At 40.2% G+C, this 23,390-nt stretch overlaps 1 protein-coding gene and 1 pseudogene across 2 annotated transcripts in view; one reads left to right on the plus strand and one right to left on the minus strand.

Annotated features, from left to right (window-relative positions):
- Utrn (utrophin) overlaps positions 1–20,581 on the minus strand; it is a 514,146-nt gene extending 493,565 nt beyond the window's left edge. The window contains exons 1-2 of one of the 2 annotated variants that reach the window (XM_026397636.2): positions 19,898–20,581; positions 13,478–13,646 (exon numbers count right to left, since the gene is read on the minus strand). In XM_026397636.2, coding sequence (XP_026253421.2) covers positions 13,478–13,556 — 79 coding nt within the window. In that variant the 5' untranslated portion in view covers positions 13,557–13,646; positions 19,898–20,581. Of the gene's footprint in view, positions 1–13,477; positions 13,647–19,168; positions 19,266–19,897 lie in introns of those variants that run through there. The other variant, XM_026397635.2, reaches the window with a different exon arrangement.
- LOC113189036 (U6atac minor spliceosomal RNA) lies at positions 17,877–18,014 on the plus strand (annotated as a pseudogene).
- Positions 20,582–23,390: the final 2,809 nt, after the last annotated feature.

A 23,390-nucleotide genomic window follows, 5' to 3' on the forward strand; every position in this document is an offset into this window, starting at 1 on the left:
GTCGCACAGAGCTGCCCTCCAGGCCCATGGCGATGTTTCATTCCTTGGCTACTGGCCAGGGCTGCAGCCTTAGCTGGCTTAGCACAGCTACCTTACCCAAACCTTCACCTCACGTCTTTCCCAGGGCCAACCAAGGCCTATGGATCAAGCTTTGGGTCCAAAGATTCAATACCATCATCTCAACCTGGAAAACCTCTGGAGGGCCATCCCAGTGTCAAAGGCCCTGCGGATCCAATGGAGCCCTACTTAAAAACTACAACAAAGTGGCCCTGGGTCCAATCCCCAATTCTCACCCCTAAATCTCTGATCTGCCATCGATTCCCTCTACATCAGCCCTCCCCACCTGCCCAAGCTTTCTCTACCTCGTACTAACTCTTCAGATCTCAGTTCACATAACCCATTCTTCTAAGATATCTTTCCTGAGGCTCCTGGGTACCAGATACCCTTCCGATGAGTTCAAGCGGCAACCTGTGCTGCTTCACTTTTACAACTGTATACCTCCCTGTTTCCTCTGTCCTCTTAAAATCCTCTGTAACTGTCCTTCTTAAGTGGCAGACACTGGACAGTTGGAACTCATGTCATGTTCACCCTGTCCAGATCCAAGTACCTAACCCACAGTAGGATTGAGGTGACACAATGCTGTTCATTTTGCCAAACTAAAAACCTAGGAATCACCAATACACAACACACCAGTGCTTTCAAGAGTTTTCAGCCAAGAAACTTTGTTTATTCTTAAAGGCAAAGGGAGCCACCGTTTCTGAAATACCAGCTTACATGCTAGAATTTAGATTGTTGATATAAGGATTGGAAAGATGAAACTTAAAAACAGCATGACAATAGCAGTCTCTTCCCAAAACCTCTGCAGCACAGCCCCACAATGAGGAAAGCATCTGCTGGAGGAATCATTATGATTTCTGAGCACCCCAGCTTTATTGACTAAACTCCAATGACCTTTCCACCACTTAATTATTCCCTAAATGAAAGGTATTTTCCAACATCTGCTCTTAATTTATTTTTAATTTGCATTTACTCTATCCTCTCTGTTGAAGCTGGAATTACTAATACAGGATGACATTATCTTCACAGCGTCACATTAAACACTCTACTCTTCAATTAAAGTTGCACTAAAATAGTTTTTCAGTCTCTTTTTGCATATAGATTTTTCTTCTGTTAAAGACTATTATCTGTACTTTAAAACGAGATTAATATTACCTTTCTTTGCTACCTTTCCAAACATGAACATGCTTTCTCTTTTTTTTTTCTCCTTTTATTTAGTCTATTTTTTTCCTAAAGTATAACCTATCTTTCATAATGTGTATAGAAAAAAAATTGAAATACTCTCAAAACTTAATCCAATTTAAATTCACTCATAACTGACCAAAAGGTAATGTGAGAAAAATAGGAGTAGTTGACTAAGGAGCAGAAATAACTCTAAAATGTTCAGAAGGTAACCAAGTTAAGAAAATCGAATCGGAGGGAAGAGATCCTAACTAGTTTTGAAAATCTGAGCTACAGTACGATTTGAAAAACGATATGCCTAAATGAAAGATATCAAACAAGGGCCAGAAAGATGAAGTTTACATTGAGGCTTCACACATGCTGTTACTAACTGCTATCCGCCTTTCAAACCCTTCCCTCACTCCACCTCCACCTGGACCACTCTGTCCATGTCCCCAAAAGCTCCAGCCTCAACATTAACTCTAACCACAGCTTTACCTGCTCCAGGCCTCTCTCCAAAACTCTGCCTTCTACATTAATCACTCATGCTGCCACCCAAGTTTTCTTTCTGATAAACAGTCATGAGCCACTCATTAACCCACTTCAAATCCTGTAGTGACTCCCTAAGTCTGCTCGAAACAACTTTCAAAATCTGACTCTAAGCTCTCCCATCACCCCCATTACCCCAGCCACATTCAAGTACCATCTACTGGCTCAAAATATGCTGTTCCTTTTTCATCAGCTACAATGTTCTCCCCTCCCCCACTGTCCACCTGCCTGCCTCCTATGCCTTTTTCAAGACCCACCTCAAATTCCCCTCGTTAGGGTCCTCTCCTACTCTGCCCTACCCTCACTCCCACAGGAAAGAGCTGTCCTTACTACTATGTTTTCGCTGCCTTTTATATAATGCACTGATTTTTGCACAAAAAATATCTGTTTATGCTTTCCATTTCTATCAGTCTGTTGCGCCAGAGTGCACAACAGGAAGAGAAATGTGTCTTGCTCACTTCTGCACCGAGCATCCAGCAACAGTGTCTGGGCAAAAACCATTGGCTGGACTAATAAGATGTATGCACACTCATCTAATTTTGAAAAACCATTAAAAGATCCCAGTAAGCCTTTATTGAGCACTTACTGTGTGTGTAGACTCAGCCAAATGCTGACATCAAAAAATTCAAATGAGGAAAACACACACATATCCAAAAGTCAGAAGAGCCGAAAATAGAAATAAAGAGTGAACAAGAAGGAAAGATCAATACTGGCACAGTGATCAGAGAGAAAAAAGCTTTGTGGCATTTATGCTGATGTTCCAAGGATGAAGGTTTCCAAACCACAGGGCGGGGAGAAGAAGAACCAGGCACAGAAACCAAAACAAGCAGAAGCAGGAGAATGACCACGGGTGGTCTTCACATGACCCTGCTGGCCTCTTAACAGTGGTGTGGGGGACAAAATGTGAGATGGGGGTGAGGGGCAATGATGCTAGAAAGGTAAGATGGATTTAGACTGACTTAAATGTCTCATCTAAAGTTGGCACAGTGCTGGGCATGGTGATGCATACCTGTAATCCCAACAGCTTGGGGAGGCTGAGGCAGGAGGATCGCCAGTTCAAAACCAGCCTCAGCAATTCTTAGTGAGGACCCAAACAACTCAGGGAGACCCTGTCTCAAAATAAAATATAAAAAGGGCTGGGGATGTGGCTCAGTGTTACAGAGCCCCTGGGTTCAACGTCTGGTACCAAAAAATAAACAACTAAAGTCAGCACACTGAGTTTGCCTTGATGCCCCCAGAATAATACTTTTCCTGCCCCAAATGCACAAGGTTTCCCTAAGACAGATAGAAAGTGTATACACATGTGTATGCTCTCCAAATACAGAAACCCTCCTAACATAACTGGTAGCATCTCTTGAAATGCACATGCAAGTTAAAAATAATTCAAGTCCACTCATTCTTCTATACAGTTAGTCTTATAATGGGAGTTATATATAATTAAGAGTCTAACATGTCACATGCTATGGAACTGACCCTCAATACCACATTTAAAAACATAGAAGTTAACATTTCTACATTCTATAGTATATTTAAACATTTAAAGGAATCTCATGTGGTAGCAGTAAACTAGAACACATACAGAGTTTTATTTACAAGTGCCCCAGAAGCTGGGCTTTGGGGTAAGACCAGGAGACTTTGACATCAAATAAGACTCAAAGTCAGGTGGGACTGGGGAAATAGCTCGGAAATAGCTCAGTGCAGAGTGCTGGCCTCCCACACACAAGGCCCTGCGCTCAATCCCCAGTAGTGAAGAAGAAAAAGAAAGAAAGAAAGAAAGAGAGAGAGGGGGGAGGAGAGCAAGAGAGAAAGAAAGAAGGAAAGAAAGAAAGAGAGAGAGAGAGAGAAAGACATTTCCAATCCAGTGGATAATTGCATGCTAAAATTTAGAAGACAATATAAAATTTCAAAACTGGTAACAATCCACTTTGAGAAATGGGTCACGTGTAAGTGTATGTGTTGAGGTGTAGATTTTACTAGTTAACTTCCTCCTTTTTCTTTAAAACTTACCTCCACATTGTAAGATGGCCAACATCTCACAAAAATCCTTGATCCAACATAGACCATCATCTCAAGTGGGCTCCACTAGGTGCTCCTTTTTAGATTCCCAATCTGAAATCTGCCTCAGGAACAGATCCCATTAAATTCTAAAATGTGATCTCCAGTCCCACACATTGACATAAAGAGAAGCAATTGTGTATCTCAAACTACCCTGAAGGTTGTTGAACCAATGAAGAAATTAAAATCCCTTCCTGCGCCTTCAAAGAAATCAGACCCAAGGTGCCTGCAAATAACCCAAGGTCTGTAAGAGATTTGGGGTTTGTGGTTTGGTTTGGTTTAGCTCAGTTTGGCTAACTAACCATAAGGGCATCCGGACCCCTAGGGTACTTGCCATGGTGGTCTCTGAGCCACTTAACTCCTTAGTTCATCTTTAGCATAAAAACCATCACTCGGGCTGGGGTTGTGGCTCAGTGGTACAGTACTCACCTGGCACGCGTGATGCCCTGAGTTATATCCTCAGCACCACATAAACAAATAAATAAATAAAATAAAGGTATTGTGTCCAACAACAACTAAAAAAATAAATTTTTTTTAAATCATCATTCATCTTTTTAAATTCACTTATTTTAAAAGAATGATAGACAAATTATTTCATATTAAAAGGAAGCATAATTATATTAAAATTACCAGAAATCACCCAGAATTTTAAAAACAGGGGCAAATGTACTTTTCTCTGAACTTAAGATAAGAAAATTTGAACAGAGTGTAAATGGGAGAATTTTTTTTCCTACCACAAGTTAGAAACACATGTTTTGCAAATGATGTCTTTTTTAAAAAAGAGAGAGAGAGAGAGAGAGAGAGAAAATTTTATTTATTTTTTAGTTTTTTCAGCAGTCACAACATCTTTGTTTGTATGTGGTGCTGAGGATCGAACCCGGGCCACACGCATGCCAGGCGAGAGCGCTACCGCTTGAGCCACATCTCCAGCCCACAAATGATGTCTTAGGAAATGCACATGAGAAGCTTTACAATGAATTGATCAGAACTCCATGCTCAAGTATTACCTAGGAAAAGAACCCAGGATGAGACGTTAGACTCCCAGAAGGTAGAGGCTTAACACACTGAGGTGGCAACTGAGGAACTCAATGAAGAAATACTCCAGTCTGAAATACTCTCGTGAGGTCTTCTGGTTCAATGGGCCACAATAAGAAACAGCCCCACATTGCAATCTCCTGACCCACTTTCCTTGGTTTTACCTTCACTCAGCATAAACCACAACTTTCAAAACACCAGGACCAAGAAAAAGCATCCATTAACTTTTTAAATTGTTTAAAGGAAAGTATTTACAAGTTCTTTTAAAAATCATAAACATTTGACTATAACTTTCCTTGCTCCTCTGAAATGCAGACCACTTTTACTTTGATTCAGAGTGTCAAACCTCCCTTTCTTGTGTATAAACCAACAATGCTAGAGAGAAAACCCAGGGGACTTGTTAAAACTCCGATGTAGCTGGGGCGCAGTGGCGCAGGCCTATAATCCTGTAATCCCAGAGGCCAGGAGGCTGGGGCACTAGGATTGCAAGTTCAAAACCAGCCTCAGCAAAAGCGAGGTGCTAAGCAACTCAGTGAGACCCTGTCTCTAAATAAAATACAAAATAGGGCTGGGGATGTGGCTCAGTGGTCGAATGCCCTGAGTTCAATCCCCAGTACCAAAACAAACAAACAAAAAACCTCCTAATGCCAAGACCCCATCCCACCTAAGTGAGTCAGAATCCAGAAGGGCACTTCCAACATACAGCCTGAGTTAGGAACTCCACACATGATAAACTCAAAATAAAAATATATGCATAAATCTATGTAATTATGGAATTAATGTTAGATAATGCCACTCACATCATCTATGGGAACAAGAGAACTAGTCAACCTCAATATGTATTTCACCCCACAATCCTCTTCATGTAATACCATATACCAAAATCTTATTTAGAAAACAAAAATGAAGAAATTAACAAATTATATGTATATATATATATATATATATATATATATATATTGTAGATGAACACAATACCTTTATTTTATTTATCTTTATGTGGTGCTGAGGATTGAACCTAGGGCCTCACACATGTGAGACAAGTACTCTACCACTGAGCCACAACCTCAGCCCCTACAAATATGAACTCTGTGGAATTACAGAAGACCTAAACAGATAAAAGCTGTATCACTTCAGAGACACAAAGTCATATTTTTTAATGGACTTCTCTGCTATATCAGAAATGTCATTATGTGTTTTTTTTTCTTCCCAACTCTTTGAAAAAAAGGTTTTGTTACATAATTGTTAAAATTATCAAACTGGACACAAATAATAATTGCCAGCCAGACAGCCCACACACACAAAAAAAATCATAAATTTGAAAATATTGATCAGTCAGTTGTTATTCTTGTGCTTTTTGTATCATTGAGCTCAACTTCCATGATAGAATTAGTTATTTTTTTAAGAAATCAAATTTCCAAAACTGATGAAAAATTGTACCACCCCACACCTTAACATCAGCTGCCAGATGAGCGTATATAAACAATTTTTATTAACTGGGACAAGTGAACACATTTCTGATAGAGAAGCCCCACATGACACAAATAAACTTTAGGTATCTGGCAATTAATTCAAAGGCACAAATTGAGGACCAGAGATACATGGAAGCCAGAAGCTATATCTGCCTCCTGGAGATGACAGGTCAATCCAGAAATAAAGCAAGCAAAAGTGAAAGGAGAGAAACCCGTTTTCCATTCCTGGGTCCAGAAGCCATCATCTCAAGAGAAAATACACATTAAAAACTCACACTGACTCACAGTATAAATGTTGGATTGAGTGTAGTTCTTATCAAGCAGTTCAGGCATACGAAAAGATAAACAGGATAATAATATCAAATCCCTCTCCTCCACACACAGTTTAAGGGGAAAAAAATCTGGCCAATGCATCTGAAACCACCTGCGTCCCCTTTCTCCATTGCTTTAGATTAAATTTTAACTAATATTTACAACTGTTAAATGAGCGTGTATGTTCCCTTGTTCCGAGAAAAAAATCATCATATCAGCATCTAGTGCAAACTTCTGGGTTCACATGAGGTTCAATAAAATTGAGTTTTCCATTCTGTCTCTATAATTAATGCACTTCCTTTGCTTAGAATCATTCTAAGCAATTCACATTTTCCGGTTGTGAATGGATCTATCGTTTCTGCAGCTTTCACCATCAGAGTAACAGGTCATGAGAATCGCATTAATACAGAAAACTTTCTTACGACTGCACTGCTTCAGCATAATGTGGTGACAATATGGACAAGAATTTTATAGGCATTACAAGAATAGCTGCTCTCCTCCACCAGGGTTGAATTTCCACCAGGGTTCCTGTCCATCACCACAAATCCCTAGGGCTTGTGGAAAAAAACAAACCTACTCAAAGACATGCCTTCAAAGCACAGGAATTCCAGCCCAGTAAAGCTTCAGGAGGAAAAATGAGCTATTTTTCACAGTCCCTTAAGCTATTTAGAAAAATACCCTCACAGATGCTTTTTTAAACTTAAGAGAGAGAAGTAGACCAATGACTCCCCTAAATACCACTCAGTCATCCTCTTTTCCTAAAGAAAGAGCTCTGCAAGGTCAACAAAGGTCATCTTCCACATAATTTGCATCACACTGAATCTTACTAGATGATTTTACTTTATTGTAAACACAGCATACGTCCACGAGGCTTGCTATAAATGTAACCAGGTATAACAGTCTGTATTAAAGAATTGTTTGATTTCACTGGCCTCTCTTCTTCCCACACTCCTCTATCAACTCTTTCAATACCACAGTTACCTATCTGGGCATCAGACCAGGGCTTAACCTGTGCCAAATGTTAGTGCATCTGAAATCCACTACCTTTTCTACCAGCCAGTTAAAAACTTTAAGCAACAGAGGAAAAGAGAAAAGGGAATTCACATCAGAAACAGATTATCAGTTTCTCTATTTCAACCAAAGGACTGCCTGTTCTCTGGTATTTTCCCCTCTGCCACCCTCAACAGAGAATGACAGAGACCAATGTCAAAAATCAAGGAAGGGCTGGGGCTGGGGCTCAGTGGTGGAGCGCTGGCCTAGCACGTGAGAGGCCCTGGGTTCGATCCTTAGCACCACATATAAATAGTTATTGTGTGAAACTACAACTAAAAAAAAAATAAATAAACATCTTTAAAAAAAATCAAGGAAGACCTCAACAGGCCCAGAAGGAGCAGTTCTGTCTCTTACAACTGTCCCTCCCTTGGCAGGGCCATGATGCCAATCAGGGACCTAGAGAAGCTCTGCCTCTCAGCCCAGCTTTGGTAACTATGAAGGAAAAGGCAGAAAGACTGTCTAGATACAGTTAATACAGGACAAATTTGCAAGGGACATAATTAAACACAACATGAAGAACCACCAACATCAACAGAATCAACTGCCTTGTAAATTAGAAGACTGAGTACTTACACAGAAGTCAAAGGCAGAGTTTCTGAAATCACATCACTTCCATCTAATCCCATCTCTGACGTTTTCAAGCTCTGGAGCAATTTTTATTGAATAAACATTTATTGTTCACCTACTTGAACTAGACAATGGGCTTGGTACCAGGGAGATCTGGGTCTCTGCTCTTGTGAGGTTAAATTCTTAGTGGGAAGGATATTAACATAATACAAGAAAAGCACCAGACAGCAATAAGAACACAGGAAACTTAAATGTAGTGGTGCAGTCAAGAGTGACTGGGAAACTCTGATTGGGCAAAGGGGAGGGTGGAGAGGAGAGAGGGCATGGGGGTAGGAAAGATGGTGGAGCTCCATGGACATTATTACCCTAAGTACATGTATGACTCCACCTATGGTGAGATGCTACATTGTGTACAACCAGAGAAATGAAAAGTTGTACTGCAATTGTGTACAACCAATCAAAATGCATTCTGTTGTCATATATACCTAATTGAAATAAATAAATAAATTTAAAAAAAAACAAATATATTAATTAAAAGAAAAAAAGTGACTGGGAGAGCTGCTTTCCAAAGCCAGCTGGGAAGATCTCTCAGGAGATGACACTTAAACCTAGATCCAAAGGCATCAGACAAAGATGAAGGAAAGTGGTACGTGTAAAGGCCCCGGGGGCAGGCACTAACAAGAAAATGAAAGAAGGCCAGTGCAGCAAAGCACTTCTGTATAGCTGGTGTTTGTCATCTTTAAAACAATGTTGTAAAGACTGAACACTGAGCAGAGTATCTGCTCCTAGCATGTGTCCAGTAAATGTAAGATGCTAAATTAAAAACAAGTAAACAAAAGCCAGGCACCATGGTGCATGCCTATAATCTAGCAGCTTGAGAGGCTGAAGCAGGAGGATCAAGAGTTCAAAGCCAGCCTCAGCAATTTAGTGAGGCCCTAAGCAACTCAGCAAGATCCTGTCTCTATAGAAAATATTTTCTTAAAAGGCCTGGGGATGTGGCTTAGTTGTAAAATGCCTGTGGGTTCAATGCTTAGTACCAAATAAAATAAAACGAGTAGAAGATGCTAGAATCTCACAACCATCATCATCAGTGTCATCCCATCATTAGCAGCAAGGTGCCCTGTCAAAGGCATGATTTATATGGCTTCTAAATTCCCTCAACAATTAACCCAGGATTAGACAAGAACACAGGAAGTGAAGAAAGAAATGATACAACTGAGACACTCCAGCTTTCTGCCCAAGGCTTTTTAAAGGGTGCATGGTACCACAATGTAGAGTGCACCCCACCACTTCATTCAACACACGGCCCTCTCTCACCTAAACCCCTAACTGTCCAAATCTCCACTTGGAGCTCGCTGACACACTCTTCTTAGCCCTGAGAGCTACCCTTTGGGCTCAAACTCTCCACAACAACACCGAGAACAGGAGAGAATGACAAGTCTCTATTATTCGCTTTCAGGTAGGTTAGTTACTGACCGAATGAAACAGCAGGGCTGCCATTCTTTGATTTTATGTGCATCCGCAACCCTTGTATTATTTCATATTTTACAATGTTCCAAGCAGAAGCTCATGCATCATATACTCCACTGGCAATGTATTTCACTTAAAAAATTATTATTCTTGGCCTCCTGTCTCAAAATCTTTACTACCTTGTTAAGCTTTCTGAAGCCTGCTAAGGCTGTCAATAACACAGTCATTGATGACAAACTTGACCATGTGCCTTTAAAGAAAAGAAAGACCTACTTTTACCCAATCTCCAATCCTTGATCATTAAAGATCAAATTCTTTCCAGTTACTTCACTCAAATCCAGGGTAAATGTACTACAACCATAAAGAAGTATATGGCTTTTATATTCATGAAACTATTCCATTACCTACCCCTGATAGCTTCGTATTTCTGTTTAGATGGTGGAAATAGCTTTTAAACATAAAAAACCTTACACAGCATGAAGCGAACTAAGACAGAATGAGGGCAATAAATAATCCCAATAACTTAACACAAAATGCATATATATTTTATTATGCCAGGCTTTTAGACTGTCCAAACTCAGGGATCTGGGGAGAACAGAAGAATCTTCATAAACCAAAACTTTAAATTGGTCAATATATTTTCAACATTACATTTTTCCACCCCAATCTCTCCTCCTGCCCCCTCATTCAAACCCCAAAAGGAAGAAACCTAGAATAGTTGATTACAATCAAAATTCTCCAATAAGAAAATATTCCATTTTTGTTTGTCCACTTGTTTGTTGTTATTGTTTTACATTGCTGGAGATTGACCCCAGCACCTGGTGCATGACAGGTACATGCTCTGTCACTGAGCTCTATCTACAGCCCAATTCTTTCCTAAAAAAAAAAAAAAAGAAAAAAGCAATAAATTCAGCACAGACCATGTTCAAGAATAATGTTTTAAAAAATATATACTGTGTGTAGATGATGCCTATGGCATTAAATTTTTTTAAATCTCTTAATAATATGTAAATTTTGGAGAACCATATTACCACTGTATGCAAAGAATTTACCTTTTAAAAAATTCTTAAACTACCTTCCCAGAAAGAAAGATTGAGACTAACAGCCTCATTCAAATCCAAACTTATCTATTGGGTTTTGCAACATAATCCAGCCAAAAAGAATGTGATTCATATCTCAGCCATGCAACAGCTAAATTTTCAATGTGTTTTGAAGTAGATACTTTTTAAGAAAAGTGTAATAGTAATAACTTTGGCATTAAAACACTACAGGCAATTTGAGAGTCTTTTAAAATACAATAATTAAGCAATAGAGGTTGCCAAAGAGCTTTAGAAAATACATACAGACAAAAAGAGAAAAATAATAATCCCAAAGTGCAGAGACGAACAGTTTTAACATTTTAGTTTACACCCCACTAATTTTGTTATAAGATATTTTTCATAAGAATAATTTCACATGTTACATATTTTAACAATATATTGAGAACAAATTACTATGTTTATACACATGTACTCACACACATACATACACATATATCCTTATCAATTTTTGTGAATGCATAATCTTCTTTATGGGTATACACTGATTTAATTAGCTCCATTGAGGTTCTATAGAATCTGTTCAACGCACTACAGTAAAGAAACAGAGTGAGCAAGGCACAGTGGCACATGCTTATAATCCCAGCGGCTGGGGAGGCTGATGCAGGAGGATTGCAAGTTCAAAGCCAGCCTCAGCAAAAGCAAGGCGCTAAGCAACTCAATGAGACCCTGCCTCTAAGATACAAAATAGGGCTCAGTAGTCGAGTGCCCTTGAGTTCAATCCCTGGTTCCTCCCCACTCAACCCCCCAAAAAGAAACAGAATAAGCCTACCACTATTTCCAAGTTATTTGACTGTGATATCCTTTTTGAATTACACATTAACCTTAGAACTTGAGAACCTTTCAAAATACTTTGAGCAATAATAACCTAACCAATCCCTGATATTGGGATTTTTATGGTTTTCCACTTTTTCTGTTATAAATAATGCTGTTATCAATGTCTTGAATGTGCATTTATATGCACTGCCTAGGGGAAAACTCTCAAAATAGAGTTACTTCACTGATTAATATAACCTTGTTAAAAACAAGTTCAATCCTCAGCACCAAAAACAAAAGTTATAATTTTTGCCAAACATCCCCTAACAATGTATGAGAGTTAGCCCTCAAAAACAACAACTTTAAATTTTAAATAATATGTTGGAAGTTTATGTGCTCATCATCTATACCCAGTATTTTCAAACTTACATAATTACTCTTTAATGGACATGGACAAAGTACCAGTAATAAATATCAAAGGTCTTAGTGTAACGGAAGTTGACTCATGAAACTATCTAGGACCATAACACTTCACAATTCATAAAACATGAACAATATGGAGACATTAAATAAATAGTGTCTCCTTCATTTTCCTCTTTATCACCTTTACATATTTCTGAATATAGTCTGCACTGTTAAGAGGTTATTAACAATCCCTTATATTTATATAGTACTTTATACCACTAAGACATTTTTAAAAGAAGAAGAAGTAGTTTAGGGGATGAGAACATTCTAGAAGCACACTTTAAAGTGTATAAACCAAAGGACAGGAAGCTGTCCTTCAAAAGATCCTTCAAGCTCCAAAATATCCACTTACACATTTACAGCAAAATCTCTAATATCCCAAATCTTTACCAACCAGCCAACACCAGTATTGTGGAGGGAAATGTGTATCCTAAAATATTGAATGAAGCCTTATTTTCAGCGCATATACCTGCAGTTTCAAATAAGAAATAAGCTCCTACCATAATATATGGATGGCTCACATAGCCAAAACAGGCTTTGAGTTCCTTTTTTGTTTTTAAAGTCACAATGGATGTAATTTTGTACCTCAAAGTGACTCTCAAAGTTACTTAAGTATAGTGTTCACACCCAGCATAAAGTTCTGTGTAATTTGCAAAGCTCCAAAAGGCCCTGCCTGCTCAAAAATATCTCCCCTTTAAGCCAGTCTCAGAATCATATTGAAGCTTTTCAAAAATTACAGTAATTTTTATTCAATAGGTCTGGAGTAGAGCCAACACATCTGCATTTGTAAAATCTCCCCAGTTGATTCATTCGTACAGCCGGCATCAAAAAGCACTCAGTTACATAAGACTAAGGGAAAGAGAGGTATCCTGAGGTCCCCCGTGTTTGTATGAAAACTGTTCATCTGTCTTAGTCCAGTTGATTTGGTTACTTAGGGGAACACTGTACCTTGAGAAGGTTCAAAAGGGGAGCGAAGGTAGGGTGCCTGTTGGCCAAGCACTAGCCACCCAGAGAGATGGGAGGTGAGCATACTGTTAATGGAATCAATCCTTTAGGAGATCCTTCCTCCCAGAAATGATGGTACCCCTATGTTAAGCATATAATTCCCTTCAAATTTCAAAAATACAGAAGAAAATGCTCAGGCATGTGTCTGTATTTTAATGGCAGTTTTATTCCCAAACAGTATTTAGCTACAAGTACCAGTTTCACCAAGCAATACCAGTCAACATACAATGAGACAAAATTGGATCAAGAAATTAACGCAGAGACATTATATTACCTTTGATAAATTAATGGTCATTTGTCAGAATTAAGTTTCTGAAAAGAAGTTTGCCTCACAAGAGCAATGCAAAACAAGCCAAGAAACCTATGTCTTCTAAATAGTTTCTGCATAAAAATCCAGAATTATCTTGGGCTTCCATGACTTACCAGATCTGGACTTAATGATGTCACTGAACTCATTCTGCCCATCATCGGACCTGGCTTCGTGCTCTCCATACTTGGCCATCCTGGCTGAGTTTCAGCGCAATCCAAAGACTTTCCCAAGTCCTTTTTAAGACTTTCTACTTTGTATGGTGGTTCAGCCTGTCATCAATGCCTAAAACGAAAAGAAAAAGCATTGATTTGTTTGTGTACATATGTATGTATGTATGTGTGTATATCTATCTAGATAGATAGATATAGATATACACACACACATATGTATCCTGTTAAGAGGATATTAATAATCCCTTATATTTATATAGTACTTAATACCACTGAGACATTTTTTAAAAAGAAGTTTAGGGGATGAGAACATTCTAGAAGCATACTTTAAAGTATATATATAAACTAAAGGATAGGAAGCTATCTTTCAAAAGATCCTTCAAGCTCCAAAATATCCACTTACATATATATATATGGAATATATATCTACATATAAATACATGGATACATACAGTTATTTATAGTAACTATTCCTTCAGCAAAAATGTATTGAGGGCCTACCATGTGTAAGACACACAGATCCAGACAGTGGGGATTTGATTACCAACAAGAAACACAGCTTCCATTATTATGGAACTTACAGATACTAAGCAATTAATTATACAATGAATTATTTCTTTACAATACCGATAGTCTACAAACATACAAAGGAGAATTACTGAGTAATGAAGCATATGGCAGAGGAATTTGACCTGCCCTGGGCAATTGAGAAGGCTTTCTTAAAAAATAGATACTTGAGCTCAGTTTTTAAGGATAAGAAGAAATTAATTAGCCAGGAAGGGAAATAGAAAAAGTAAGAGCTTTCCATGTGAAGTAGTAGAAAGACCAATGGAGCATGTGAAGTGCTTTTGGAGAGAAGTCTGCCAGGAAGCAATGTATCTGAGCAACAAGGTGAGGAAGGTTAGGCAAGACCAGAGACAGGGTTTCTGGTCAAGGCTCCTGGTCTTCAGAAGCTAGAGGTCCAGTAGATGGTTTTAAGCATGGCCAGATTGTCCTTTTATAAAGACATTCTGACTTGTAGGTGGACCACAGTGACATGTGAGAACCAGCAAAAACTATGGCAGGATACTGCAAAATGCTAATTAAACAATCTACACCATGGGTATATAGATGCTGAGTAAAAATTTCTTTCAACTCTTCTACACATTTGAAATTTTTTATGATAATATGTTGGGAAAAAAATTCCTACCTTGACCAGTAATCAGACTTGATTTAACCAACAAGAGGACATCATACCATGCAATGGAAAACATAATACATCATCTATATGGTATTCTTGCCAAAGTTTTACCGTCATGAGCAGACAAATCTAGACAGTGGGTGGTTTTCCAAACATATGGTCTAGTCACTCCAAAACTGTCAACTTCCAGAAAACCACAATTTCTGAGGAAGGGGGAACTTTGTGGATTAAAAGAAACTAAATAAATATAACAACCAAATGCAATTCTTGATTGCACATAAAATTTTAAAACAAAACATCTTGGAAATCATTTCAAAAATAGGAAATTTAGAGTGTACATTAGGCAATAAATTTCTTCAACATTAATTAATGGTGGTGTTATGCAGGAGAATGTCTTTGATTGTAGGAGATACGTGATGAAATATATAACAATGAAGTATGACAATATTTTCCTTCAACTTAACTTCAATCAGGGCAGTATTGATCTATCTATATGTATACTGATGTGTATGTGGATGTATATGTGCATAGATATGCACTCACAAAGAGAGGAAGTAAACATTGTAAAGTAAATGAGGAAACTAGTTAAAGAGCACTTGAATATTTATTGTACTAATCTTTCCATTATAATATTATGGGCAGGATTATTGCCTAAACAATAGGCAAAAACAGTGGGCAGAAAGAAAAATGAGTTTTCTGTGTGGGATATTTGGGTATTAAATAAAGAAGGTCAGTAGGATTTGTGAACTGATTGGATTTTAGAAGTTGAGGATACTAATGTGCAGAATAACTCCTCAATTTTGGCTGGCCAATTAGGTGGATGGTGAGTCATTAACTGAGCTGGGGAACACTGGAGGACAGCTGGTGGGAAGTAAAAATCATGAATGTGGTTTGGATTTGCTGAGTTTGAGATGCCTCCAAAATACCTAAGAGAAGATGACTAAAGGCAGTTGGAAATACAGTTCTGAAGCTCAGAAATGGTCTGGATTAGACATATAAATCTAGATCATTATATGGTATGTCCACTTGACATAGATTTTATTCTGGAAGGTTCATCACATGAATTTGAATGCACATAGGTACCACTCAAATAAAATAATCTTAATTCTTGGTTAACCAAGTGAGAAGCATCTTTAAATCTAAAGAACTGAATATTCTGTCCTGTAGTATTGCCATTTCACTAAGAACTCCAATAATCAGAGTATTAGACTGCCCCAAATATTTCCCAGGACACATTGCCCCAACAATCCAAAAAGAATCAGAATTCAATTTTAAGTTCAGCAATCTGCCTCTATGCTGATAATAACCCCCTTAAGAATATCCCAATGCCAAATGATACTCATTTAATTGAGACTATAACAGTCAACACATTCAAATGTTCATCTGCAGATAATGTACATTAATCCACATATTAAAACAAATATAAGAACTGGGGTATACTGCTACCCAGGACTGGACAATGCAATCCTTTAATTCCAGAGTGCATCATATTACTATTTTTAAATATATAATATTTAATATTTTATATATTGTTTTATAATGTAATATTGGAGAACTATGCCATACGGTATTATTTGTTATATGTGACATATATAATATATAATAACTTTTTTCTGATCAAGTCAGGAAAAAGGTATATTCTATTCATACGAGTAAAATTACGTTAGAAAAAAATTTTAAGTATTAAAGTGGCTGAAGTAGATGAAAACTAGTAAATTGCTAAAGCTTTAAGAACCATTTTCTCTCTATTAGGGAGGAATATGTGGATTGATCATCAATCTGCCAGATTTTTATGAGAATATATATATATATTTTTTTTACTTTTTATATGTCTTTACCGGTACTAAAAATTTATGGATTATTGTATGGTTAACTTCCTTTCTTTGGGTACAAAACTGTAAAAGACTTGTTAAATTCTCAAGTGTATTTTAGTATATTCAAGAACCAAAAACTTTGTTCAGAAGAATATATAAAATTTTTTATTATGGAAAATCAAGTTTTCCTGAGAAAGATTTCTTTCCTGGGTAACACTAGTCCCTTTGAGAGATACATCTAATGTTCTTTTTCACAATTGGTCTTATCCAAGGGTCTCCAAGTCAAGGCTGCTCAGAGACTTTCCACACCATAAAAGAAAAAAGTAAATTATTTACTTGGGACTTTTATTTCATTTGTGCAAAACCAGTAATACCACTCATTGCCACCCTAAAGCTAATTTGTCAAATTTTTGCTTAATATTAAATAAAAATTACTTATATGCTGCAAAAATACAGCAGAAAAGGTGATCAAGGACCAGAAATGAATAGGAAGAAGGAGAAAGCAGACATTTAATAATTGAGTAACAGTCACTGAATGTCACTTGTTGCCACTAATGCTCAGTGACTCCAGATTAAGTAACAGAGGCAAAAAAAAAAAAAAAAAAAAAAAATGGCCAAATGCTGCAGCAACTCATAATTGGCTGTCAGGAGACCAAATTAAGATTTCACCACAAACAATGTGTCCCAGTGTGACCCTCCACTTCCACCCATGTGTTCACGGAGCTAATGCCATTCTCCACACCAAGCTAAGAAGGAAACTGAGAAGGATTGAGTGGGACATTGCTCTAGAAGCCTTAAGCCTTACACAATTGTAATTTATTGTTACCACTGGCCTATGTTTCCCCTCCCTTGAAATGACATTCTGTAAAGTTTAGCCAGGGGTTTCCCACAAACCAATCCACTCCACTCTACTACATTCACCAAGTCTTCCTTCAGAACATTTCTTTCTGTCATATGGACCAGAAGGCAACAGTGTGTCAATAAACCTAAAGTTAAAAGGCAGTGGATGGGGATTGGGGCTGTAGCTCAGTGGTGGAGCACTTGCCTAGCACAGATGAGGCACTGAGTTGGATCCTCAGCACCTCATAAAAACTAAATAAAAGATAGTGGAATGAGATGGACAGCATTACCCTAGGTATATGTATGAAGACACAAATGGTGTGACTCTACTGTGTGAACAACGAGAGAAATGAAAAATTGTTCTCTATATGTGTACTATGAATTGAAATGCATCCTGCTGTAATGTAGAACATATTAGAATAAACAAATTCAAAATAGGAAAAAATAAAATAAAGTTATAAAATGTTTTTAAAAGTTTTTTTAAATCTTTTTTAAAAAGGCAGCGGATGTGTTGTATGAAAGGAGAGAAGGTTAGCACTCCCCTTGACAAGGATGGAAGAGGCCCTCGGGCCTGACAACACGCATACGGTTAAGGCATTGCCACCTACTAAAAAGGCAGCGGATGGCCTTAAAGCCAAAAGTAATGTTTTAAGTTTTTTAAAAAAATTTTTATTATATATTTTATTTACTTATTTATATATGGTGCTGAGAATGGAACCCAGTGCCTTACACATGCTAGGAAAGCGCTCTACCACTGAGCCACAACCCCAGGCCCTTAATTTTTTTTTTTAATTTGGAAATATACAATGTAAGAAAATGCACCATTCAACAAGGTGCTATTATGAATGAAATTTTCAACGATGTGCAATTATGATGGAAACGCGATTTACATCCTTGGGCAAAAACTATTCATTTACACTAGGAACTAAAACCATCCCTAGTGGAAAGCGTGGAAAAGCGAAGCCAAGTGAACACAAGTTTGCCGCTCAGCTTGAAGCATAGTAAAAGATATCTCTCAGTGCCAAGAACTGCCATTCACACTCGGAAGCGCTCCAGGGAAGGTTAATACAACTGTGATTAATACTGTTTACAGGAGCAATAAATTTGAGGTAAACACCCAAAGGAGAGTTCAAGAACTGTCTCTTCAGTCCCATAAATGCGGGTAAAGGGCCGGTGAATGGCCCCACATAAACCCTGGCCCTTGACGCATTAAGTACCCAAGAGCTTCACATTCCAGCTCTCGCCTGACCCTGCGCTATCCGCAGCCTGCGTCCCCAGCGCACATCAGCAACCATCCCATGCGCAGCCAGCCCGGAGGTGACAGAGACCGCTGCAAGTTCCAAAAAAAAATGCATGGGACTGCAGCCGCCTGGACCCAGCGATTCAACCTCATCTTAAACTCGGTCCGCTCTGGCAGCCGCTACCGGTGCACTGACCCTCCCAAGCATACTGACCCACGAGGCCCTGGTGACCCAGGTGACCTGAAAACTGTGAAAGAGGCCGCCCTGTCTGGGAGAGAGGAACACCCCAGTTCGGGACTGTGTAGTTACACCCAAGGCTCTCCAAGTCAATATGGAAAAAAAAAAAGTGCGGGGGGGGGGGCTGCTCTAGGAGATCGAACACGTTTTCTCCCTCCCTTGAAATCCCTCTGAAATGAGTCCTTTTCGGAATTTGAGGCTTGATCTTTTATCAACAGGCCTTCCAAAAGTTGCACAGCCTACAATTAGAGCTTTGTGAGTTTTGTAAGTGGCCTTGGGCAACCAGAGCTTCGGACCCCGGACCAAAAAGGGAATGAATTACCTTGTCAGTTGCAGCAAGGGATGCCAAGAGTCCGGAAAGCCAGGCAACTGTGCGGGACAGGCCACCAATAGGGCACCCCCGTCCCTTAACCTCTCCGGAGCTGCTGGCAGGGAACGCCACACTTTCCGGGGCCCCACCCTCAGGAGCAGCAAACACCCAGAGGTCGAGCACGTCCCCTGCCAGGCGGCGGGCTGGGAAGTGCTCCCCAGCCCACTGACTACAAAACCACACTCTCTCCACCCTCTCCTAGCAGACACTGCCGGGGCCCCGCCTTCCCGGGGACGGGGTGTGTATGTGTGACAGGCTCTCCTAGGAGGCCACGTCCTCTTGGAGATCACTGGCCCAGCGCCCTTCTCCGCGCGAAGCACGGACACGCGACCCTCTTCCCGCAGTAGAGGGGAGGATTGGGGGAACAAGGCGGCAGCACAGAGCCGATCGGAGGGGTTTGAATCCTTCACAGCTAGTCCGGATTCCAACGACCTTCTCGCCCGAGCTCCTCAAGCTTCTGGCATTCTCTCCCCCGAACCGAGAAGCTGAACTGAGGTTCCCAGGAAAGTGCACCCAAAAGTTGGCTACTTCTCCGACTTTGGGACTGAGGAGGAGCTCGAGACACCCATCCCGGGCAAAAGAGCTGGAGAAAAGTCCAACCTCCTCCCACCTCCCGCCCCACTCCCTCGCAGGCTGTGGTCCTATTACCCAGTCCCAGACTTCAATAATGCATGGGCTTACCTGCTCGCCCGCGGGCCACCGCGCCTACCCGCCGCCGCCGCCGCCGCCGCCGCGTCCGGAGCGGCCCACGGGCTCCTCTAGGAGGGTTTGGGTCGTAGTAAACGGGGGATGCGCAGGAGGGTGAATTTGGTAGTGCGAGCTGTTTTGTTTGGTGATTTTTTTTTTAAATGAAATGTGGAGGATCAGACAAGATTCGAAAGGAGAAAAAAAAATTAAAAATGACACCCGATTTGGAAAAGCCCCTGACTTGTGCAATCTTCCTCCCGGGTAGTTCCGCCAAAAACAAAAACAAAACAGTTCAAGCGCAAACCTGGGACAGGCGCGCAGGCACCAAGTTTGCCCAACACTATAGAGTTTTCCGTCTGCAGAGATGACTCAAAAGAAGGGGGGCACGGCTCCCCCCCCCGGCTCCCCAATCGGCTTCGGGAACCAGAGACTCCTCCTCGCCCTTCGGCGGGAGAAAGCCCGCGGCGGCTACCGCTGGCCTTTCCTCTCCTCCGAGGAAAGGCGACTCCACAACTTTGTGCGCGAGAGCGGCTCGCTCCTCCGGCGGCTCCTCCTCCTCCTCGTTTTCCTCCTCCTCCCGGCCACGGGCCTGCCCCTTTGTTGGAATGGAGCGCTGAAGGCAGAAGAGAGAGGGTGGGGCACGGGAGCGATCGGCTGCGCGCCGCTGCCCCTGGAAAGGGGCTCGCGTCCGGGCACCCGGGGGTTCGCTCTCCCCAGGAGGAGGCCCAGCAGGTCTGGGCCTCCGGCCCTCGCGGCTCCAGCGCTCCCGCTCGGCTCTCGCGTCCTGCCGCTGGCCCAGCAACTTTGTTCCTGGAGACCTGCCTTTCGGCTCCGGGTTCGGCCCTAACCGGGCCTCGGCGGCCACCTCGGGCCCCACTCCGGGAACGTGGCGCCGGGTCACCTGACCGCTCGCCCCGTCAATCAGCAGCTGCCCTGCGCACCCTCCCAGCCCGCAGCCGCCTGGCCCGGTGCGGCGCTCCCTGCGCAGCTTCGGGAGCAAACCCTGCAGCTGGGAGAGAAAGCTACTAAGCTACGATGAAGCCTTGCCCAAACACAGTGCCCTTTATTCAGATTATCCGAAATTGTGAGTCACGCCCCCCCCCCCACCCCAGGCAAACTGGGTCTCTAGTTAGGGCAATTTTTTCTTTTTAAGTCTTCCATATGCTCCTCAAATGACCCCATCTCAGTTTGCTGACGTTGCTAATTTTTTTGGACCTATATCCAAAGATATGTTTGCAGAATTTTCTTAACATCTTTCTTTCTTTCTTTTTTTAGTGCATTATAATTAGACATAATTGTGGAATTCGTTGTTATGTAGATAACAATATGTCAATATAATTTGATCATTGTAGCATCATTTTTTAATATTTATTTTTTAGTTGTAGTTGGACACAATACCTTTATTTAGTTATCTTTTTATGTGGTGCTGAGGATCGACCACAGAGCCTCATACGTGCTAGGGGAGCGCTCTACAGCTGAGCCACCATCAAACCCTGTAGCATCATTTTTAATATTAAGAAAACATTTGGGGGCTGGGGATGTGGCTCAAGCGGTAGTGCCTGGCATGCGTGCGGCCCAGGTTGGATCCTCAGCACCACATACAAAGATGTTGTGCTGGCCGATAACTAAAAAAAAATAAATAATAAAAAAATTCTCTCTCTCTCTTTCTCTCTGTCTCTCTCTCTCTTAAAAAAAAAGAAAGAAAACATTTGAAATTGCGTTTCATATTCGCTTATATGTACCAATAGTGTTTGCACTGACCTTGTTCTTCTATTTTTTTTTTCAATTTGCACACAAACACATCTATTTATAGTACCTACTCCAAGCAAATACCAAAAAATACCAGGGAAGAAATGAACTTGTGCTTTGTGTGCATTTTTCTTATTTTTACATTTCATTCCCTGTGCATTACTATTATTCTTTTACATGATCATCACACTTGGGAAGAGAATGGAAAAAAACAGCCAAGTTCCTAGGTGGTATCAACCAAGAGGAGAGGACAAATGATAAGCAAGCTCTGGCTTCTTGCTAGCTTCATTTTTTTAAGAGTTAGTTTATGAGGCAGTAAAGATAAACCAGGAGGGACTTCAAAAACAAGTTTTTCAGAAAGAATTCACTAGACTTTTGTTAATTATGAACTGCAAGCCTCCTGGTCTCTACATGCTGTTGGGGGTAGGAGGTTCTGAGTTACAGAAATCTAGTGTCCAGCATAGCTTCCTTCCTTTGGGGGATATTCTTCATATAAGCCAAATAAAATCTACAGTATTAACTCAAAATGGGTGTGATATTCATTCACTTTTCATTACTTCCTTCATTTAACAAAACCAATTTGGGGCCTGCCAGGTGTAGAGTAACTGGGGATGATGGTAACTGGGGATAATTCAAAGAAGCCTGATAGAGATCTTGCCCTCATAAGAATGTAGAATCCTGTAGGTGAGATAAGGCATGTAAACAAATATATGCAAGATTCACGATAAGTGCCATAAGAACAGAATAGATCAAGTGCTACCTGGTAATCTTACAGACACATAAAGCAGCTCATTTCTCCTGGTATCCCTGGTGGGGCCGATGGAAACTCAGATTTCTTCTTTAAGAAAGATAATAAGGCCACATTGAACTGTTTGATGACTTTATCACTTAAAATGATAGCTGTAAAGCATTTTGTAAGTTGTGACAAAATTTGAGCTAAATAGATATTATTTGCAGCACAAATACTAACTATTTAGCTCAAATTTTTTGAAAAACAGGTGTTTATAACTTCTGAGTTTTTCAGCTGAGGGGTTGTTTATTCAAGAAAGTCTTCTTCATGGAGTAACCAAGAGGACAAGTTGGTCCTGTTCCTTTGTTAGGTAGGGAAACCACACTTAGCAGGAGATCTTGACCTAAGAGGGTTATATTTCCATAGAGCAGGCACTGTGGTCCTCCTTCACATCCTCAAAATCTAGTTTAAGAGACAGTGAAGACAGGCCACCCACCAGGAGGTGTCCACTATCACACCTGCAACCAGCATCTACTTGCAGTCCATACACTGGTAAGGGCAGGGTCTGGAAAGATTTAGTCTGACCATCCCAAGATCACTGTAAAGCATTTGGAGAAAGTGATAGGAATGCGGTCCTGGCCTACTGTTGGTTCAAAGTCAGAATTGTCCTACAATTACCAGGAAATAGTGAAAATTGCATTGGTGTCACTTTAGGAAAGAAAGATTTTGACAGAAAATCATGATGAGGAGTATATGTACAGATATATATATATGCATGCAGTATATATAATATGTAGAAATGAGTCACTTAGATATTGTTCATATCCAGGAAACTCCATCCCTAAATGAGTAAAGAAGAAAATATTTTCTTCCAAAGTTTGTGCAAGAGTATATAAATGCAATTTCTCTTTAAACAATAGAAATGTGGGAAAATGGCAAGACAATCCTTCTGCTATACCCCTTGTGTTGGCTGAGTAAAGCCCTGTGTGAAAGAAGTGGGTAAGGAAG

Source organism: Urocitellus parryii, chromosome 8, assembly GCF_045843805.1.
Source record: "Urocitellus parryii isolate mUroPar1 chromosome 8, mUroPar1.hap1, whole genome shotgun sequence".
Lineage (NCBI taxonomy): Eukaryota > Metazoa > Chordata > Mammalia > Rodentia > Sciuridae > Urocitellus > Urocitellus parryii.